Here is a 23821-nt window from a genome sequence, read left to right as displayed (position 1 = left end):
ATTCCAGACTACGTAAAGCACAACTTGAAGATGATCAGAACTCCAAGGAGAGTGGCACAAGAAATGAAAAGTATTTACCAGTTACAGTGTCACATTGCACAGACAGTGCTGAAGAGGGTGTAGCTGAGGACCCAACAGCTTTGTTCAACAGTAGCACAGACAGTGCTGAAGAGAGTGCAGTTGGGGTCACAAGACTTGCTTGAACAGAAATCATCACAAGTGCAAAGACAACATGGACGTTTCAGTCTTAAAACAGGACAAACTGTGAAATTTGTAGACCAAGACACTGGTATCTCATACAAAGCTGAAGTCTTAGGCGAGCAGGCAAAGCCACTGAGAGAAAAAAAAGTTGGTACAACTTGAATTACCTAGAACCAGCCACAGTCACTGGCACTGCAGGGTCATTCAACATGCCACGTGTAGAAAGACTTCATACTGAACCAAGTAAAGATCAGGCTGGACCACCGAGAAATGTCAAGTGGAAGATGTCCTAGTAACTAAGGAGGTATCATTTCAATCTGAAAAACAGGATAAAATCAGTAGTCGGAGAAATAATGGAGTGTTTGAGGAAGTCAGACAATGCCCAAAAGGCTGTGTCTATAAAATGGGTGTGCATCCTGAAAGAAACCCCCCAAAAGGGATTACAACAAAAGCATACCTGGTGGCTGGAGGATTTGAGGAACTGAACTTAAAAGAACTTCAAAACGGCTTACTAAATGTGCATCAGCCTCTCTCCAGCTACTTCTTTCAATGATATGTCAAAAGCATTAGCAATTCCATTCCACGGACATAAAATCCATATTCTTACAGGGAATGGAACTGTCATGTGACATTTACATTAAACCCCTGCCTGGAGCCAGAAATGAAGGAACACAGTGGAACCTTACAACATGTGTGTATGGTCCAGCAGATGCATCATTCTATTGGTATAAAAAGGTCAAAGAAATAATTTTGAAAACATGTGGAAGGATATCACTTTTTTTAAACTGGCAAGATCCAGAATGTCATGTGATTGGAATACTTGCCTGTTATGTAGATGACTTCACATGGGGAGGCTCACAAATCTTTGCCACAACAGTTACCTCTCAGCTAAAGTCAGCCTTTCAGGTTGGACGTAAGGAATGTGACAGATTCTACCACGTAGGGATAGAAATCCTTGCTGTTGAAGGAACAGTACAACTGCACCAAGAAAGCTACATAAGGAATCTTCAGACAATCCACATGGAATCCCCATGTGCCATACAGTGGGATTCACCCTTATTGAAGCTGAAGCTAAGCAACTTAGGTCAAAGATATGCCAGATTCTATGGGTGGCAAGGCAGAACAGACCTGGCATCTTTTTTGTTGGATGCCTGCAACTTGGCATCCAGCAAAAAAGATGCCACAGTACAAACTTCACATGAGGCAAACAAGACAGTGCAAAACTCAAACTGAAAAAGCATTCACTGAGGCTCATTGTCTCCAGTAATGCCTCACCTGGAAATCTTACTGAGGCAGGTACTCAAGGGGACATTTTATTGTACTGATTAGAGAAGAGGGTAGATTTTCACCTTTCTGTTGGCAATCAAAAAGGATCCCAAGAATTGTATGTAGTATGCCGGCAAGAGAAACCCTTGCAATCTCTGATGGCATTGGCAACACTGTTTATCCGGCCACACTCTCTTCTGAGATTGTCCATGCTGACCCAAAGAAGAACACTCTACCAATAAGTTGTGTTACAGAAAACTTTGCTCTGATTGATGCCCTCAAATCCATCAAGTTAGTTACAGAAAAGAGGCTTTGCCTAGAGATAAACAGCATCAAGGAAATTGCCCAGGTACAGAAAATTCATCGTGTGCTATGGTCAACAACAAAGAAACAGCTCACTGACTCTCTCAAAGGAGGGAGCACCAGTTCTTGTGCTGCTGAATGTACTTAGAAAAGGCATTTGGTACCTTAAGAACATATCAACATCAAGGGTTAGAACCAATTCCTATATCCTAATGGACATTTGAATTAATGTTAACTTTTGATTTTTTTTAATATACATAAAAAAGGATGGAATATTGCTGAGTTCTGTAAGTATTCAGTTGGGATCCATACTTTCCCTGTTATGGACATACCTGCCGGGTGGGGTGGGGGGGGGGGGGGTTGAGAGGAGTATTGTGGGTAATAAGATGGGGGCCCTCATGTACTGAAAATGTAAAGTTCTTTAAATGAAAGAAAATCTTGTCTTTGTTGTTTGAGCATTAACATTACACACTGAGGATTGCGATAGAACAGAAGAATCTGTGATACAGATCCATAGTTCTTTGAAAGTGGCATCTCAGATAGAAAGGGTTGTAAAGAGAGCTTTTGGCACATTGACCTTTATAATGTTATGTTGAAGTTATATAAGACATTGGAGAGATCTAATTTGGAATATTGTGTGCTGTTCTGGTCACCTACCTACAGTAAAGGTATCAAAAAGACTGAAAGAGTGCAGAGAACATTTACAAGGATCAACCCAGGATTTACAAGGATCTTTGGATTTACAAAGATTTACAATTTACAAAGATCTTTGAGGACCTGAGTTATTAGGAAAAGTTGAATCAGTTAGTAATTTATTCCCCGAGGCATAAGAAAATGAGGAGAGATTTGATACAGGTATATAAAATTATGAAGGGTATAGATAGGTTAAATGCAAGCAGGCTTTTTCCACTGAGGCTGCACGACACAAGAACTAGAGGTCATGGGTTGAGATTTGAAAGGTGAAATATTTAAGGGTAACATGAAGGGTAACTTCTTCACTCAAAGGGCGGTGAGAGTGTTGAGTAAGCTGGCAGTGGATGTAATGGATAAGGGGTCGATTTCAACATTTAGGAGAAATTTAGATAGGTACATGGATGGGAGGATATGAACGGCTATGGTCAATGTGCAGGCCAATGAGACTAGACAGATTAATAGTTTGGCATGGAGCTGATAGGCCAAAGGGCCTGTTCCTGTACTGTGCTGTTCTGACTCCAACAGTGCATTGTGGTAGCATAAGGTAAGACTATAACAGAGTGCAGAATAAAGTGTTACAATATAGAGAAGGGGTAGTGCAGGTAAACAGTAAGATTCAATGTCAAAACAAAGTAGGTTGTGATGTCAAGGTTCCATGTTATTGTGCTAAGGAAACATTCAAGTCTTCAACAGCAGGATTGAAGCTGTCCTTGAGGAATCTTAAAATTAGGACATCATTTTAATAAGTGAATCAGCCTTCTCATGTTCAAGTAATGGTTATAACATGGACGTCGAGGTTTTCATGATTTGTATTGTCTTATTTACAGGGCCACGGAGACAGGTAAACAGAGGTGCTATCAGTTGGGCATAAGCTAGTTCAATGACAAAGAATGCTCAAAATTCTGCACAGCTTACATTTGACTCAATCGTCCTCTGCAGTTTGGGGACTTAATCTGTTGACAGGATCCAAAAGGAAGAAACATCGACAACAACTCTATCAGGTACATGGATAGGAAAGGTTTAGAGGGATATGGGCTGAATACAGCAAATAGGATTAATTCAGGTGAGCCAATTGGTGGGCATGGACAAGCTCAGTCAAAGGATATGTTTTAATGCAGTATAACTATAACTTTCTCCATGACTCTAAATGACAAAAACTTTTCATATTGGAGTTCCTAACAATTCTTGGTCAGATTCCTATTTAGTAAGTGATGATGTTGAGTACGTGTTTACTGCCCTTATAACAATTGAAAGAGAACTTAATTATTGCTTAAGTTCAAGATTAAGTTCTAATTAGACTATATGAGCAAGAGAACATGGTATTAAACATTTATGCCTGGCAGATAAATGTATGTACTGCTCAATCTGGAACAACTACATACTGTAAAGCCCAAAGCACACCAATATGTCATTGTAACTCTAATGCTTTGAGGATAGAATTGAGTGTTTTGAAATGCTCTTCTTTTCACTGACCTTGATTTAGGCTGATTATCAGCAGAAAAAAAACAATGAACACTTTATAGCAATTCTACCTAATATAGGGCAATTCTACCCAATTACCAAAATAAATCATCTATCATCAAAGATCTCCATAATCTGGGACATGCCATCTCTGCAGATACCATCAGGCAGTAAGAACAGAAACCTCAAGTCCCATATTGTCAGGTTAAAGATCAGCTACTTTCTTTCAACTATTTCTTTCCTGAATAAACCAGTTAAACCATAATCATTACAGTTTAGCAACATTATAAGCACTTTGATCAGTTCACACTAAAATGGACATTTGTTTGCTCTAATTGTATTCTTTCTTGTAAATATTGTGCACAAGTTATTTTAATTCTTTTTCCCCCTGGTGAATGCTGCTTCTATGAAGCTATGTGCCTGTGATGTTGCTGCAACAATGTTTCTCTTTGCATCTGTGTATATTTGTGCCTGTGAACACGATAATCAACTTCAAATTTAATTATTTTAATATTGCTCTCCATGCTCACCCATTGACACGTTCAGGGGTTTCGCTGATGGGGGAGGGTGGGAAAGTGGGAGTATCTATTCTCATGGTCTGTTCTTACAATCTTTGTTTGCCGCTACATTTTTCTACCTTATTATCATCAGTTATTTTCTACCTCCCTTGATCACATGCTCCTCAGTCTCACATCTAGATGTCATATGTCTTCCTTTGGTGTTGAATCTTGCAAATGTAATTCAATAATAGTCCAGTTCACAAAAACAAATTCCCCTTGTCTCCACAATATTTAATTGGAATCACCACATTACAGGCCATATTTTATTAATTTATGCATGTTCATTACACCATTACTGATGCACCAATTCTGACAGACTCAAATTATATTCTAATTCAAAGGAAATTTAAATGGCTAGTCAACTCTTGTTTGTTAACAATAAAATACGCCAGCAATAATTATCTTCAAAAACAAAATCAGTCTCAAAAAAAAGGACAGAAGCTTAATTACTTAGATTACAAGTTTTGAGCAGATAGGTCAGGTTTCAATGTAATTAAACAAATGATGAAATTGCAAGATGCTAAAAATCAATGTTTGTGCTATTGGTAACATAGACACACTATGTTTGCCTATGATTTTATGTGAGCGCAATGTTGAAAGAGCATTGACCCACTTAAATTAAATCACTTAGCACAAATATTAAAATAATTGTCAACAGAATATCATGCTAAGTGTTCCATTAACTACAGGTATTTCAAGCGCATGATGTCTCAGGCTATCTGAGAATACAGATTGTCTTACTGGATATTTTAAAAAGGTAGATCTCATTTTTATGAATTTTCAGACCTGTTCAGTATTGAATAGTTAATGAAAATGCTACAAAAAATTCTTGTTCATGTTTGCTGCTGGGCATGTTTATGCCACAGCAAATACCTGATGTGCCACAGTATGAATTACTGTGACATAAAAATGAGGCCAACCTTAGAGGCAACCTAATGCTCTATGAAGTTAGTGGTGCCACTTCAATATCATCACTGTACAAATCCTTTTACAAAGGTAACTAAAATCTCTCTTTTTGCACTCTTCAGAGTGAGATATTAACACACAAAAATGGAATACCAATTGCAGCATGTCAGCATAAAGCATTGTCCGAATATCTATGGTGAAATGCAAAGTGAGGCTTCTCCTATGCTACCTTAACAATTAGCCTTCCTCCATCACAGGGAAAATAGCCCTAATCTAGGATTATTTTTCCCATTTCCTACAGCTGCCATTTTATAGTCTCACTGTATGTACTTGCTAATCTAATACCAGTCATTCTGAAAGCCTGATCATGTTTCTGCAATACCAGTAGGCAGAAGCCTTCACATCAGTGTAGGCTTTCTTTGATACCAGGCCAAGTCAGTTGACAAAAATGACTTGATTAGCAGCGCCAGCTGGTATTGTACAAATACAGAATGGTTCATGACAGAATGATACATTTAGCCCTTCATACCCCTGCCAAATCTTTGAAACAGCGATTAAATTAGTCCCGATCTCCTGCACATTCCCAATTGTCTAGAACTTGTCCCCACTTAGAAATTACACAATTGGTATATGAAAGTTATCATTAAATTATCTTTTAGGCAAGGTATTCTATATTATATAACATGTTCTGGAAAAATAAAACTAAATCTCTTTATCTTGTCTCTGGTTTCTTTGCCAGTTACTTTAAAATTGTTTCATCTGCTTCTCAACCCTTCTGAAATAAAAACCCTTCATGATTCTGAATATTATTATTAATTCCACCTTCAACTTTTTTTTCTGCTACAACCATAAGTAAATGAAGTTCCACATCTCAACTCCCATTCCAGTAAACTTCTCAGCATATACCCTTAAGAGTGGGGCCAGCTCATCATTGATCAAACTTCATCAAATCGTTTTTTTTAGCTTAAGATGCCACAAATCTTGTGCAATTTAATAGCAAACTTCTTAATTTGCCACCATTTTCATTCACATATTACATGGATCTCTCTGTTCCACTGATATTGTGCCATTTAGATTCTACAACATGCTGAAAGTTCTTTCAACCAAAAGATCACTTCACACCTTCCACATTCAATTCCATTTGTCATCAATCTGAACTCCTCACAACTCCTGACAAAGAAATGTAGGGAAATGTAGATAAGAGCTAATTCCTTACAATATAAATAATGAGTGGGTCTTATTTTAAATTTTAATTCAGTGGCACTGACTGAAAAAATAGAAGAGGCATTAAACACATACAGTCAAAGCACTATGCAGGTTTCATATGAGGAGCATAATGGCTATGACTTTGTGTGTGATCGCTACTGAAAATATAAATAGACCACATGGAAACAGCCCCCCTCCACTATCCACAGAACCATCAAACACCCTTCACATTAAACTTCCCTCAGACTCTAGCACCCCACAATGTACAATGTACAGCAGCCTATTAACCTTCCAATCTGAATGTCTTTGGAATGTGAGAGGAAATCTGTGCCCCTGTTGGAATATTGTCACTGGAAGGACTTGCTGACTCCATAAAGACAGCATTGAAAATTGGAAATAAGCCTAGGTGTCTGGTGAGGTACCAACTCTACAAGCTGTATTCCTGTGCCACCCAAAGTGAATGGTGTGTTTTAATTTTTGACCTCTCTTTGAAAAGGCTGCTGTCGTTAAACAATGAAAATGTTAGATTTTCAGCTCAGCCAATCAACTTCTCGAGAGTAACTAATGTTACCAGTAACAATTCCTTGAACAAAAACATTTATCAATTTGACTATTTAGTGGGATTTGAGAGGAGTGAACAAAATCTAGCTGAAGGCAGCAAGGAATCTGCCTGCTACAAAGAGCCAGCATTCATTCCAAATAGATTCACCAATTAGCATCTCTGGGCCTGTTTTCCTACCTCAGCATGTTGTGAAGAAACATTAATATTTTTGATATGTCTTCACTACTGACCTATCGATTTTTAAATTTTGTGCAGAAGCAAATGTAGGAATGAACCAGACCATATACATATATAGTTAACACTCAAGTGGCTCAAAAGTACTCCCCTCAATTTCTCATCAGGGTAGGTTTTAAGTATAGAACCTTGAAAACAATTCAACAGGATACCAAGGAAGTGCTGGATGGTCGGAAGGGATGAGTTCTGGATGAAACATAAGCAGCTTTTCCCTTGTCAGGTGTACATTAGGGATTCCAAGGTTCTGAAGTACTCCTGGTGCCCAGCACAGAATTTATTGTTCAATGAAAAGCACTTTAACATAATAAATTGATCATTTATCTTCCCTGATGTTTTTCAGACTTTCTTCAGAGCAGTTTGGCTATTGTGAAGAATGGGAAAATAGCAATGTTTGGAAAAGGAATACTTTGCAATGTATAAAACAGAAATCATAATTAGAAAATCCTGCAAATGCAGAGGTTGGAAAGCATCAGTGCCCAGAAAAGCAGAATTAGTGTTTCAAGTCAATAACCTTGATCCATCTAAACTTTAAAATCCAGTCTCTGCATTTGCAACATCACACACTATTTCTCTCTCCAATTATGCTGAAAGTTATTCTGACTAATTCCATAGAACTGACCAAAGAATAATTATTTGGCTGTGCATCAGTTCTGGATACACTGGGACCATGAACAGTACAAAACTCTCTGCAGTTGGAAAACAGCGACTTGCAGATGAAAATGATGAAAAGATGTAGAATTTCACCTCACTTCCAAGTTGTCAGACAGAGGACTTACAGTGAACAAGAAATAAACTGTCAAGATCATGACATCATGAATGTTTCTTAAACGGAATGGCTATTATCATAGAAAGAAAACCCTTGCAGGACATTGGCACCAATCATACTTCTCTTATGTTGGTTTTTCTGTTGGTATCTACTTCTGATATCCTCTTTGAGGATCATCTCATCAGACAGCCATACACATACATTCCAATTAAAAAGTTAAGAATGTGCTTGAGGACAGATGTTGGCATATTTGACCTCCTCCTTCATTTAACTTGCAACTGAGATCAGGCACAGAACACTAACATCCTGAGCTGGGGAGCACAATGAACTGGATCTGGACCCTTGCTATATACCCTGGCTAGAGTGCACAGCACAACCCCTTTCACTTGAGTGGACTGACAGAGCATGATTAAACAATGCAGGTAAATAAATGAACTATTTTAGTCGCAGTAAGGCATAGAGTCAAGCAGCACTGAAAAAGCCCTTCAGCCTATCGAGTCTACGATGGCCATCAAGCATCTCCACTAATCCCATTTAATTCTCTTCATGTTCCCCTCAACTCCCCCAAGACTGTACTGCTCACCTACACATTAGGGGCAATCTACAGTGGCCCATTAATCTACCAACCCATGCGTCTTTGGGACGTGGTAAGAAACCAAAGAACCCAGATGAAACCCATGTGACCTCCAGGAGAACATGTGCGCTCCACAAAGACAGTACCAGAGGCCAGGACTTAACCTGGGTTGATAAAGCAGCGAGACAATAGCTAGAGCAACTACAGCACTTCCTTTTTAAATCATGCACATAAGTACATCCAGGTTGAGGTGTTCAAACAGCCTTTCGAAATGAGAAGGCTGCAAAATAAGAAATGCTGAGGAAAGGATTCTAGGTAATAACTGAAAATAATATTAAGTCCTTTGAACACGTAATTTTAAAATAATGCTAAATACCTTATTCAATTTTGCTGGAGTTGATACCCTGTCATCATTCCTTAGTATCCAACCAAGATAACAAAATAAAGTGTTTGTCTCCTGGAGCAACTATGAAGTGTGAGGGGAGGAAAATATAATTTGCAGATTTTGTAGTAATAAATTATTCTAGGAAATGAAGGGCATGAAGGTTGATGTAGCATCCAAAAAAAAATGTTACTCCTACAACTGGCAGGAGGAATACAACATACAGATGTAGTTTAGTGTCGTGACTAAAATTCTTACAAGACTCCTACAAGGAAAATTATTCTCTGTGGAGTCTAGGTCTAGAAATTATGATCTCAAAATAAAGAGTAGACAATTTAGGAATAAGAGGACAATATGTTTCTATTCACTCATAGAATTGAATTAAGCCTTGTCCTGGAGGCCAGGTAGGCTTAGTCACTGACTGCATTAAAAAGAGTATATAATGGATTTCTGAATATTACAGGAATCAAGACATATGGAGGTAGGGCAAGAACATGTTGTTTTGGAAAATCAGCCCTGATATTGTCGACTGGTGGCTTAAATATCATTACTGTAATATCACTAAGCAGGCAACATAATCAGAGGTCCCACCCACCCTGGACATTGTCTCTTCTCCCACCTCCAACTGAGCAAAAGCTTGAAAGTGTGTACCACCAGGTTGAAGGACAGCTTCCATCCCACTGTTACAAGGCTATTGAATGGTTCCCAAGGACAAAAAGATGGACTCTTGTCATCACAATCTGCCTTGTTATAGCCCTGTATCTTATTGTCTGCCTACACTGCATTTCCTCTGTAACTGTAACACTTTATCTGCATTCTATTATTGTTTGCCCTTGCACCTCCACTGAAATTAAGAACTGATCTGCAGAAAGAGCTTGCAAAGTTTTTTCACTCTACCTCAGTACATGTGACAAAAATGAACCAAATGCACCTTCTTGGCTCAACTCCATACCATCAGAAATCTTTCCAAATTATAATAACATGGTGTTACTCTGTCCACTATGGCCACCTTCATCATTAATTCTATATCAACAATATTGAATTGCTCACTTACAGGATTGAATTAAATCTTATCCTGGGGAATGAAAGATCACAAATCCAAATAATTATCTTTGTCCCTCTCTCCACAGATGCTTGCGGCCCAGCTGAGTATACGGCTGCAATATTGTTAATGCACAAACATTAATTGAAAGCTTTCCTTTCACAATCAATAACTGCCAAAAGCCAAGTTCTTTGAAATCAAAATCTGTCCACAGTTATGGCCCACTTGGGAAAGAAATAATTATTTGATTCAAACATACTATAAAAATGAACACCCACTACTGCCTATTACACTGCCACATGTAAAAAGGAATACTTCAGAGGCTCGAAGTCTGGAAATACTCAACACATTGGTTTGCAGCAGAAATGTATCCATTAATCTGAGCAAAATGACCTGTAAATAGAATGTAAAGTCATTCCCGAAATTATCATTAGCCTTTTTTTTCCTCTGACTTGAGCTACATTTCCAGTAATTATCTGCACTGTTCCACATATTTCATACAGCAATATGGTCAAATTGAAAAGTTGCCTTTAAAAGCAGAATCACAAAATTCTGCATTCAAAATCACAGGTATTAAATTAGAGCATCCATATTAGAAAATCTTTATAGCAGATTCAATATACTTCCTTATCCAGTGAATGACAAAGTTGAAATGCTTTTTTCTATTTAAAACTATATCCATAAAACCCTCATTAACTACCTGTATAAGCAACCTACAACTCTCTACATAGTAACTATTTAAAGAACTAATAGAAATTAAAACTATATGAAAGCACCAATAGAGGATTAATTACACAAGAATGTATCTAAATATACTTATACTAAATTGGTAGCTGATAACCTAAATACCAACATTACATTGAGTGTGAAATTTGCTTGCTTACAAAACCAATTTAATGATAATTTGCTCATGAGTTATCACTAATAAATATTCATCCCTTTTTAACTTGTATTTTGATTACTGTAAAAACAATAACTTAATAGCATGATCAACATGCATTCTTGTTCTGGATAAACATCACATCCATTGAAACAAAAGATTAAATGCATTAGCAGTAAGCACCAAAGAAAAATACAATTGTTTTATATCATATGCTTATATTTACACATTTAATTTAGAATCCGCCTATGCTTTTAACATACACAGCTGACTACAAAAGTTTAACTTCCCAGCTAATCTGATGTATACTGCTTGAAAAATGGATTATCACATGGTGCCAAACTCTCTTTCTGCATTTAAACTCAGTAGAGAAAATAATGCATATGGTTCAACATCAATGAATGCTTATAACTACACACTTAGTTATTGTGCTGGTATAATATATTTTTACATCAGGAAGACAAATTGCATTATGGTCAATTGATACCGACTATAGGTAAGCATTTAACGCTGATTTGAAACAGACCAAATTACATAGAATATTAATAGTCATTATAACATTAAAGAACATTCAGCATAGAATACAGTGAAGTAAAATAAGTTCATTTTGACATTCAGTTTATATCCAGCACAGAATTGTACTGTTGTCTTGTGTAATTTACGTGTGCTGACACAAGAACTGTAAAATTCTGAAAGGCTGGGATCACAAATTGTTCCTACATTTTTAAAGCATGTAGAAAATATATATGTACTTAACAGAAATTGTGCTTGGCCATTTCATTTTTATCAACTAATCATATAGAATATTAATACAGCCTAGACATCATGGGGGCAACATCCGGACAGAATATTTTAATGAATTCCGATTGCAATTTATTCCACTGCTAGGGACCGAGGTAAATTCTGGCTTCCAAATAAATGCGTCAATAAAATGTACATGTAATTTTTTTTAAAAATGAAACGTCAGCCTCCAGTTGCAGCTGGAATGTTCTTCTTTTGTTGCATCCAGTTGCAAGGAAGGTACATGGATATTTTACATTGTTTTCACGGAGACTAATAGAAAATTGTTTCTTTAAAAAAATAGAAAGGACTTACCGAATCTGGAGAGAGCTGAGCCAAAATGGCGAACCTGGAGAGTCGGTCACACTTGCATTTTGTACGTGACGAGTCGATAGGGAACGTCTTGCAGCCCCGGCTCGACCAGACCCCATGTACACCAAGACTAGCGATTCCCAAAAGAGAGGAAAGCAAAACACACACACATAGCTCTAAGTACGAGGCAAATAATAAAATAAGCAACAAATCCGATCCACGCACGATGATAAAAAGCACGCACGTCAATGCATCGCAAAGATTTAACCACTATTATTTTTCGCGACGTATTGAATTATTGCAACTACTTAGATGACATTTCAACCCCCCCCCATAGCGACATAACAGACAAAATTAAAAGTCAATATAAAATTCCCACATTCCACACACAATAAGAGGAAAGTACCGCTATATACCAAAATATTGACGGTACTGTAAATCTCTCAGAACCGGCTATTCACGGAAATAAATTACACTGATGTAACACTGCGAGCAACACCAGAATCATTACTCCCTCCATAACACGACACACAAAAAAATAGATTATCCAAAGAGTGCATGATCCATCCTCAACGAACGGAAAATAGCCCGGGATAAAATGAAACGCAGCAGCAGCAGCAGCTTGGTACCTGAGAGGCGAGCTTTCAGTTTACTTTGCCCCTCACAGGTTGTCTAGGCAATACTAAGATATTTGTCCTTTGGGAGATTATTAAACATCTCTTCGCATCATCGCAATAACAATTTACAATTTCTTTTCAAAAACGCTCTCCTGAAAGCATGCCAAACAATTTAAGTCATCGGTGCAACAAACAAATAATTAGCAGAAATAAGTCTGCACCAAACCTTTTTCCAAAACAAGAAAACTACGGGTCCATTCCAAGTAGCACAGACTTAAAGCAGAAACGCACTCACACACTGAAACAAGTGCTGAAATGATTTAGAAGTAAATCCGAAGCATTGAAAGGAGGGGGACAGAAAATGCACTGGGGAAAAAAAGCAAGTCTCCCACCATTAAATTGATGATTCAAAGAGCTGGTGGTAGATTTGGCAACAACCCATGGCAAAGGAGCTTCTGAGCATAACTTTATCCAGTAACCGTGGTTTCTTTCTACAAGGGATCAACTTAAGGAACAGCTTTTAAGTATCAAACCACAGTAACAGTGCAAAACTAAATATTTTTTCAAACGTCACATTACACTTGAGGGAAGATCATTGATAAATTAATACTGCCACAGTTTTTCAGATTCAAATTGTTCCTGCTAGAACAACTTTTATGCTTAATGGCACCTGTCTCTCCTGAAATAGATGTGCGAATATTCCTTGAGACACATTGTTCCTCTGTGCCAGATGCAATTATCATATTGAATGCGCCTGAGCCCATATCTACAAAGATAGCTCTTTAATAAAGTTGTATTTTAACAAATACTCGCTTTCAAAAGTTAAGTAGTTGGGAAATTTTAATCTGAATAATTGTGCACATGCATATCTGATCATTGAAGCACATGTATGATTTTTGTAAGTCACATGGAAGAATTTAAAAGCCACCTTACTAGGTTCTGCGTGTGTCTTCTGCATATTCTTCAAAAGATTTATTTACAATGTCAACCTTCAATAATATCTATACAGAGAGAGACATAGAGTTGTGCATAACACAAGTGGGCTGCCTTCAGATCATCATGTCCATGCTAACTATTTTGTTCATCTACACTAATTTTATTTGCCTGCATTTCATCTGTATCATTTTATACTGTTTCTATTTAAATTGCTATTTCTCTGACTCTACCACCTCCTATGGCATTGAGTTCCAGATAGTAATGATTTTCTATGTAAACCAAGCTCCAAAACTTGGGCCTCTGTACCTTCCTCTGTAACCGAATCCTTGATTTCCTCACTAAGAAACCACTGCAGTTGAGAAATAACATCTCTTCTTCGTTGACAATCAGCAATGGTACACCTCAAGGATGTGTGCTTAGCCCACTGCTCTACACTCTCTACACCTACAATTGTGTGGGAGGCACAGCTCAAACACCATCTATAACTTTGCCGATAACGCAACTATTGTTGGCAGAAGTTTAGATGGTAACGAGGACATGTACAGGAGCAAGATAGACAAGCTGGTTGACTGGTGCTGAAGCAACACCTTGCACTCAACTTAAGTGAGATCAAGGAATTAATTGCGATCTTCAGGAAAGGGAAGTTGAGGGAACGCACACCAATCCTCATCAAGGGATCAGCTGTGGAAAGGGTGAGCAGTTTCAGGTTCATGGGTGTCAACATGTCTGAAGATCTATCCTGGGTCCAACATACTGTTGCATGGCAGTGGCTATGTTTCTTTGGGACCTTGAGGAGACTTGGTAAGTCAAAAAAGACATTTGCAATTTTCTACAGATGAACCGCGAAGAGCATTCTAACTGGTTGCATCACTGTCTAGAATGGAAAGGCTACTATACAGGATCAGAAAAAGCTGTCGAAAATTGTGAACTCAGTCAGCTCCATCATGGGTACTAGCCTCCCCTCTTCAAAAGGTGATGACTCAAAAAGATGGCATCCATCATTAAGTACATACCCCCATCACCTGACATGCCCTCTTCTCATTGCTACCATCGAAGAGGAGATACAGGAACCTGAAGATACACATTCAAAGTTTCAGGAACAGCTTCATCCCCTCTGCCATCAGATTTCTGAATGGACAATGAATCTACCTCTCTTTTAGCACTATATATATACATACATACACATATACACACACACATACATATATATAAACACACACACACACAGTCCTTATTGTAATTTATAGTTTCTTTTATTGTGTGTTGCAGCATACTGCTGCAAAACAACAAATTTTATTACATATGCCAACAATATTAAACCTGATTCTGATTCTTTCCTTCCACTTTCAACCTATGTCTTCTTGTTTTTGATGTCCCTACCACTAGAAAAAGAGTATCTGCCATATTTAAGCTGCTCATAATTTGGTATACGTTTATAATCTCATATCAATCCTCAGCTTCCATTAGTGAGGGAAAACAAACCAGCCTGTCCAATATCGCCCTATACCCAATCCAAGTAACATATTAGTGAATCTCCTCTACAATTCTTCCATCACAGTCACATCCTTCCTCTAGTGCCATCCAAAACTGTGTGCACTGAGCAACTTGCATCATTCCAAAATGTTCTATTTTTACCAGCATAGAAAAGTAGGGCTGAATTGCCTCTTTCTGTGATGTGAATTGGTAAGGTCCTAAGATAATTGCATGATAGAAAGAGGACCAAAGGGAACATAGTTCTGTTGCTTGTTTTGTGAAGAATACATATTCATTGAAACATTGTTTGTCTTCATGTGTGGTAGCCCCCATGCCTTAAGACAACAGTCTAGACTTTTCCCCAGCCCTGCTTTTTATTCGCCAATCTACGGCACAAGGCCCAGCTCCCAGAACCATCCAGCGGGACAGTGAGTGGTAACCAGGCCTCAGGAGGTGGAAGCTGGCAGGTCACCATAAATGTTCCAATGGGCTTCAGACAGCTCAGAGCTGTCAAAACACATTAACAACTGCTTTTAGATATCTCTGAAAATTAGACAAAACTGTCAAAAACAGACGAGTAAATAGATAATTAATAAAGCATAAATAAGCAATCATTTATTAAGATTTATTAAATACAATTGAAAAGTTAGAAATTAATTATAAACACCAATTGATGGAAAACTAGTTTCTGGTCGCAGGAATGAATGTTTCAGCTAATGCCTAGTTTATGCTATTACGGTTTATGGATTGATTGCAAACATAGCAGTTTCCAAATGAAAAACTGACAACCACAGAGCAAAAGCTATAAAACAAAATCCCAAAGATTTATCTCTGTGCATTAATAGTACAAAGGTTAGGATAAAAATGGATCTTTAATTGCTTGGTGCTTACCAGTAGCTATTGGTTATGCTGATGGAATACCTTTAAGAGAATACAATGGATAGGCAACACTAATGCACACTTGGGTGTCAATCAAAGACAAATTTTCATCCAGTTATGTTTTATGGACGGCATTAGTGATCTCAGGACAGACTGGCATACTTGAATAATAAGCAGAAAAAAAACTTGTCTTCTTATGATGATGTATGCTAGTTGACAAACTAGTCTCTTGTGGAAACTTTACCTCAAAAATGGCATACACTGGATGAGAATATAAAGCTAGCATGTAATGCTGAGGCTTTATAAGACACTGGTGAAGACTCACTTGGAGTATTGTAAGCAGTTTTAGGCTTCTTATCTAAGAAAAGATGTGTTAACATTGGAGAGGGTTCAAAGGAGGCTCACAAAAATGATTCCAGAATCGAAAGGCTTATCATTTGAGGAGTGTTTGAAGGCTCTTGGACTGTACTCAGTGGAAGTCAGAAGAATGAGTTGGGGGTGGGGGGGAAGGGGATCTCATTGAAACCTACCAAATGTTGAAATGCTTCAATAGAGTGGGTGTGGAGAGAATGTTTCCTTTGGTGGGGAAGTCCAAGACCAGAGGACACAGCTTCAGAATCAGGGGACATCCATTTACAATGTGATAAGGAGAAATTTCTTTAGCTAGAGAGTTGGGAATCTATAGAGTTCAGTGCCACAGGCAGCTGTGGAGCTAAGTAATTGGGTATATTTATGGCAGAGGTTGAAAGATTCTTGATCAGTCAAGGCATAAAGAGATATGGGCAGAGGGTAGAAGATTGGGGCTGAGAGGGAAATGGATCAGCTATGATGAAATGGTGGAGCAGACTCAACAGGCCAATTAGCCTAATTCAGCTCCTGGATCTTATGGTCTTATGGTCTAAGTGTTTGACTGACAATATTACCACCCAATTTTTGCTCAGTTCTATCTGGAACAAGCAGCTTATAACATTAAAATATATTCTGTAGCTGACACAATAAGTAGCATGACAGCATTGCTGTATTATTAAATGAGTTACTGCTTGTTTTCTTTACTGCAATCATTCTGTGGTCACAAAATACTGATTTCTATAACATTCATTGCTACAAATTTTGTTGTATGATATACTGTATGTGGTGCATAGTAGGAATACTGAGTGAGTACTGCTGAGAATATCTCTGGGGAATTGTTTCATGTGATGCAGTACACATTCCTTGTGTTACTGCATTAATCACATCAATCCCTTAGCTACAATATGAAGGGAATAAAAAGCAACCCTCAGGGTGGAGGAGCAACACCTTATATTCTGTCTGGATAGCCTCCAATCTGATGGCATGAATATTGATTTCCCCTTCCGGTTAAAAAAAAATTACCTCTCACTTCCCCCTTCTTCTATTCCTCACTCTGGCTTCTTACTTCTTCTCACCTGCCCTGGTGCCCCTCCTCCTTCCCTTTCTCCTATGGTCCACTCTCCTCTCCTATCAGATTCCTTCCTCTCCAGCACTCAGCCTTTCTCACTCATCTGGCTTCACCTATCACCTTCTAGCTATCCTCCTTCCCCTCCTCCCACCTTTTTATTCTGGTATCTTCCCCCTTCCTCTCCAATCCTGAAGAAAGGCCTCGGCCCAGATTGTCAATTGTTTATGCATTTCCACAGATGCTGCCTGACCTGTTGAGCTCCTTTAGTATTTTCTGAGGGCTGCTTTGGATGTTCTGCACTGCAGAATTTCTCGTGTTTATAAATGGCAATCAGCTGTGACGGGTGACTTTTATAGTGTAGAAGTCTTCAATTTAAATGTGAAGATTTAGTAACTTTTTTGCCATCTAAAGTATTTCTTGACACTTTTTTTCAATAATCACTATTTGCTTCCAAAATAATTCTACATTTTTAAGCTATGCACTAAGGAATTTGTGCAGCATTTATATTTCTCTATTGATATTCACAGATGACATCACTGTTATTGGTAACATCTCTGATGGTGACGCAGAGGCCCACTGGAGTAAGATAGTTCTGCTGGTTGAGTCATAACAGTAACTTTATAATCAATGCAAGACAAAGGAATTGACTATGGACTTCAGGAAGGAGAAGGAGGACTCAGCAGTCCTCATTGAGGGGTCCATGTTGGAAAGGTCGAGCAGCTTTAAATTCATGGGTGTTAACACCATGGAGGATCTATCCTGGGCTCAACACATTGTTGAAAGCAGACATACCAGTGGCTCCACTGTTTCAGAACCTTAAGAAGATTTGGGATGTCAGGAAAGACTCCTATGAATTTCTATACATGTACGGTGGAGAGCATTCTGACTGGAATGGTGCCTGTATGAAGACTCCGATGCACAGGATCTCAAGAGGATGCAAAAGGTTGGTAGACTCAGTCACGTGAACATGCACAACCCTTCCCACCATCAAGGAGAACTTCAGGAGGCAGTGTCACAAGAAGGCAGCTTTCACCAGCTAGGGTATGCCCTCTTTTTGTGAGTACCATCAGGGAGGATGTACGGGAGTCTGAAGATCCACACTCAATGACTCAGTCAGTCCATGAACACCACTTTGTTTTTCCTTTTTTTGCACTATTTATTTGTTTTGTAAATGATAGTAATTTTATCCCTTGGCTCTGCACTACTGCTATAAAACAATGAACTGCATGTCTTATAATAAGTCTGATTCTGATCTTGGTAAAGTACCAAACATTAAATTAGAAAAGTACCAGTAAACTTACTTACTATGTAAATTCTACTGCTGTGTATACTTCCTGAGTTCATTCATTACCATGCTATGGATCAAACAGATCATACTTCCCCTACTCTCCCCAGATCAGCCACAGTGACAAATCATATATCTTCCACTCCATGCTAGGCTGTGTCAGAAACAGTGGTGGGAGGGAGTGTACAACTGGAGTCCATCAGAACAGCCACGTTCAAAATGGAGAAGCTGGTGGGGCCGAGCTCTAAATCCTTTTTTTTTAAGTAAAATCTTGGCATTTCTAATTGATAAATTGTTGGTGGGAACATTATAGTATTACTACTTACATACCAAACTCAGAGCAATTTTAGTATGCATCCCATTTCACATTTTACTGCAAAAGATTACAATAACAGATTAAATTTTAATACTTACACGGTGAGACTCATGAAATAAAAACTTCTTTTGTGCAGTTCTGATAGTTCCTGTACATTGACAGCAGTAATTTATAGAATATCTTCTGCTGTTGCCAAGTGTTTCAGGAAAATCCATGCAACTTTTAGACTGCTGTAGAATACGGTTGTGTACTCAGGATGAAGATTAATTCCAACCTTCATTGGCCCTCTCCAGTCCTGCAATATCCAGCTATCATTCACTCAATACAGTTTTACATGTGATGAGATGAAACATAGTTGCTAAGATTAAATTATCCCGAGCTGTATTATCTTGCTTTCTCTTGCATAAGGAAAACGTGTCATATGTTTAGGGACATGATGCTTGTTTAACCCATTTTTGATTGTAGATTCCTGGTCCAGGGATTATGTGTCAGTGCAGAAGGATACAGCGTCATGGTCATGCTTACAATGCAGACTAAAGAACACAATTACCTTGATTGTATTTAAATAAATTTTGATGAAAATTGTAGGATTTATGGTTGCTTGGAGAAGACAGGATAAAGGTTAACCTACACATTAATGGACTTCTGGCAGAGCTGTCTGAGTTGAAAGAGTAGAAGTAGTCACTTGAGCAAGAACTAGTAATGTAGCATGTTCAAGTGATGGGGAAAAGACATGATTGGACAGCTAATGCAATGTGACTTTACAAATGAAGAAATACCACTTCAAATGATCCTGCAGCCAATGATGCAAAACTGTGAAATAGCAATGAAGCTTCTCCCGCTCCACTGCCCTGCCTGTCATTCATTTAGTGCACTATCAATCTATTTGTTTATTTATTGAGATACACCATGGAATGCTGCCCAGCAAGCCCTGATTTAACCCAAGCCTAATCATGGAACAATTCACAATGACCAATTAACTGAACAACCCGTACAGCTTTAGACTGTGGGAGGAAACCACAGTACCCGGAGAAAACCCATATGGTCACAGGGAAAACATACAAACTCTTTACGGACAGCGCTGGGAATGGAATCCAAGTCGTTGTCATGGTAAAGTGTTGTGCTAACCACCACACCACCGTGCCGCCCCAATCAAAGAGAAAAATTACACAAGTAAATAATAAATTAATGAAATGTCAATTACAATTCTAAAAGCAAAATTGCCATGATAATTTTGGCAATTTGCTGCTACACTCTCATTTTATTCCAAATGAAAATTATTTACTGATTTATAGTCACACATTCTTCCACATATAATCAAAAAAGCACAAGTTCCTACAATGCAATATAAAATCTATCCCACTATAAATGTACACTATTATTAGAAAGCTTGAATGGTTCATTTCAAAGTTCAAAGTAAAATTTATTATTAGAGTACATACATATCACCACATACAAACTGAAATTCTTTTTCTATGGGGATGCTTAGCAAATCTATAGAACAGTAACTGTAAACAGGATCAATGGACAACAAACTGCGCAAATGCAAATATAGATAAATAGCAATAAACGAGCATGAAAAAACGTGATAAAGAGTAGTTAAAGAGAACCACGACATGACTTCATTTTCTGCTACAGCATGAAACAGGAACTGCAAATGTAATGAGGAATAAAATACACTGAAGTGCACTTTGCATTTGACAACACTTAAGAAGCATATCAGGAAAATAAGTTGGACACCACTTCACTGCCTTGAAGTTACTGCCTCCATCACCAGGACAAGCAGGCTCCAGTAGGTATTACCTAACAAAACTCAGTACATTGCAAATTTGAAACATATTCCTGTTCCCTCATCATCATTGGCTCTAAATCCTGCAATACCGTCGTCAATGACACCATTATGTACTTTTACCTTGCATACTACAGTGGATTGAGTTGGCAGCTTTCCACCAACGCCAAGGACATTTGGGGATTAACAATAAATATAAAATGTGCCATTTAATCTTTGTCCCATGAAAGAATTTCAAAATAGTACTAGCCAAACAAACCAATGATTTGACCAGTTACTCTGATGAAAGTTTCTAAATTGCATTACTAATCCCAGTTTATCTACAATTAGAAAGGATTAAGTATTACATTATAAACACATAAATTCACCTTCATTCAGCTATATTTGCCACTTTGCTACAAAGAGCAGAAATAGTTTCTATTAGTTGGTAATCATGGTCAATAAAAGAAAGGGCAATTTTGAAATAAATCACTGTTTCTTGACGTGATTTTTAAAAAATAGGTATTTGCCTTCCAATCCGTAACAGCACAGCAGCTAATGGCTAGAGCTTCAGACACAAAGCCAGAGAGACTTTAATCTGTGATAATTGTTGCCAGCAAAACCAGGAGTGCACCTTACACAAACAAAATGATGGTGGCATATAGCATTCACTTTGCAGTGTTAAGTAAAGCAAATCACGGTGCAAGTGTGAAAGTTGTTTCCTTTGTCCTCATTAAATACATCATCTGAACATTAATTTGTTGAGGAGTATATGAATGTAACTTTTGCCTTGGATGTTTGAGAAATGTTTATTTACAGCCTGCAAATTCCAGTCAGCATGTTACACTTTCTTTTGTTCTTCTCCTTTTCCCCAGGCCTCCCCTGATGGTATCAATTTACAATCAAGCGTGCTTCTTCAAACACCAATTAGTTTTCATTCCTTTTCCCTGCTGAGCTAGAAAAGCGAGAAGAATTGCTATTGATGTACCGTACTCAATTCTGATATTGCCAGGCATTGATGTTTGCACATGCTCAGTCTGGCATCATTACATAGTGACCTGGAACAAGTGCCCTGGCTATATTTCTCCCTCTTCAAGCAAGTATTGGCAAGCTTAATCGTTAACCATACCAATACTGGAGGAACTCAGCAGGTCAAGCAGCATACATGGAAATGAACAAACAGTCAACATTTTGGGCTGAGATCATTCTTCAGGACTGAAAGGAAGGCAGAAGATGCCAGGATAAAAAGGTGGGGGGGGGGGAGGTAAAATGAGGTGATAGATGAAGCTACCCAGGTGAGAAAGGTAAATGGCTGAGAGGAAGGAATCTGATAGGAGAGGAGAATGGACAATAGGGGAAAGGGAAAGATGAGGAGCACCAGGGAGATGTGATAGGCAGGTGAGAAGAGGGGAGGGGGAGGGAACTTTTTTTTTAAATGTGAAGGAGTGATCAATATTCGGATACTACCCAAATGGAATATAAGGTGTTGCTCCCCCACCCTGGGGGTGACCTCATCATGGCACAAGTGCTCATCAAATTCATCAACTTTGCCTTCAACTTCCACCCTGCCCTTAAAATCACCTGGCCCATTTCTGATACCTCTCTATCCTTTCTTCACCTCTCTGTCTCCATCTCTGGAGGCAAACTGTCTATTAACACCTTTCATTAACTTACCAATCCCACAACTTTCTTGATTATATCTCTTCCTACCCTGTCTCCTGTAAGAATGCTGTTCCCTTTTCTCAGTTCCTTCCACTCTGCTGCATCTGCTCCCAAGATGAGGCTTTCCTTTCCAGGACACCAGAGATGTCCTCCTTCTTCGACAAATAGGGCTTCCTTTCCTCCACCATTGATGCTGCCCTCACCCGCATCTCCCCCATTTCCTGGACGTACGTGCCCACACAATCTTACCACTGCCTTAGCAATAATAGAGTTAGCCTTGTCTTATGGGCCTCCACACCAGCACATCATTCTCCTCAATTTCTGCAACCTCCAAAGGGATCCTAACACCAAACACATATTTAGCTCTCTCTCACTTCCACTTTTCACTGGGATCACTCCCTCCATGATTCCTTGTCCATTTGTCCCTCCCAGTACTTATCCCTGCGAGTGGCCAAAGTGTTAACCCTGATCATTCACCTCCTCCCTCACCTACACTGAGGGCCCCAAACTGTCCTTCTGAGTGTGGCAACACTTCACCTGCAAATCTGCTGGGGTCATCTATTATATCCGGTGCTCCCAATGTGGCCTCTTCTTCATTGGTGAGACCCATCATAAATTGGAAGACCACTTCATCAAGCACCTCTGCTCCACCTGCCAAAAGTGGAACTTCCCAGTGGCCAAACCTTTTCATTCTTTTTCCCATTCCTGTTCTGACATGTCGGTCCATGGCCTACTTTTGTGCCATCCTGAGGCCACCCTCAGGGTGGAGGGAAAACATCTTACATTCAGTCTGTGTAGCCTCCAAACTCATGGCATGAATATCAATTTCTCCTTCTGGTAAAAAGAATTTCCTCCCCCTTCCCTTTTCTTCTATTCCCCACTCTGACCTCTTATCTCTTTTCACCTGCCTATCACTTCCCCCCTGGCACCCATCCTCCTTTCCTTTTTTCTATGGTCCACTCTTCTCTCTTACACAATTCCTTCCTCCTTCCCCTCCCCCCACCTTTTTATTCTGGCATCTTTCCCTTTCCTTTCTAGTCCTGAAGAATGGTCTTGGCCTGAAATGTTGACAGTTTATTCATTCCTGCCTGAACACTGAGTTCCTCCTGCATTTTGTGTTGGATTTCCATCATCTGCAGAACACCTTGTGATTACGTGTTGTCCACCCAGGTACTTCAGACTGCGGAAGCATAGTGGTCAGATTATGAGAATGACATTCAAAACCTGAGACTATTGATCATGAAATATCTTCAAATTACACTGTGGGAGCTGGGGAGTTTTAATTTAAATTTTAACAATCCAATGTCAGTAAAAATGGCAGAAATTGATTGGATTGTAGT

At 38.7% G+C, this 23821-nt stretch overlaps 1 protein-coding gene across 11 annotated transcripts in view; it reads right to left on the bottom strand.

Moving 5' to 3' along the window:
* adgrb1a (adhesion G protein-coupled receptor B1a) overlaps positions 1–23821 on the bottom strand; it is a 575895-nt gene that overhangs the window by 121828 nt on the left and 430246 nt on the right. For all 11 annotated transcript variants that reach the window (XM_073048159.1, XM_073048205.1, XM_073048135.1 and 8 more), the window contains one exon: positions 12132–12258. In XM_073048159.1, the coding sequence (XP_072904260.1) occupies positions 12132–12258 (127 nt within the window). The remainder of the gene's footprint in view (positions 1–12131; positions 12259–23821) is intronic.

This window comes from Hemitrygon akajei, chromosome 1, assembly GCF_048418815.1.
Source record: "Hemitrygon akajei chromosome 1, sHemAka1.3, whole genome shotgun sequence".
Taxonomy (NCBI): domain Eukaryota; kingdom Metazoa; phylum Chordata; class Chondrichthyes; order Myliobatiformes; family Dasyatidae; genus Hemitrygon; species Hemitrygon akajei.
The sequence above is the reverse complement of the archived record's forward strand: the minus strand, read 5'-3'. Positions and strand labels throughout refer to the sequence as shown.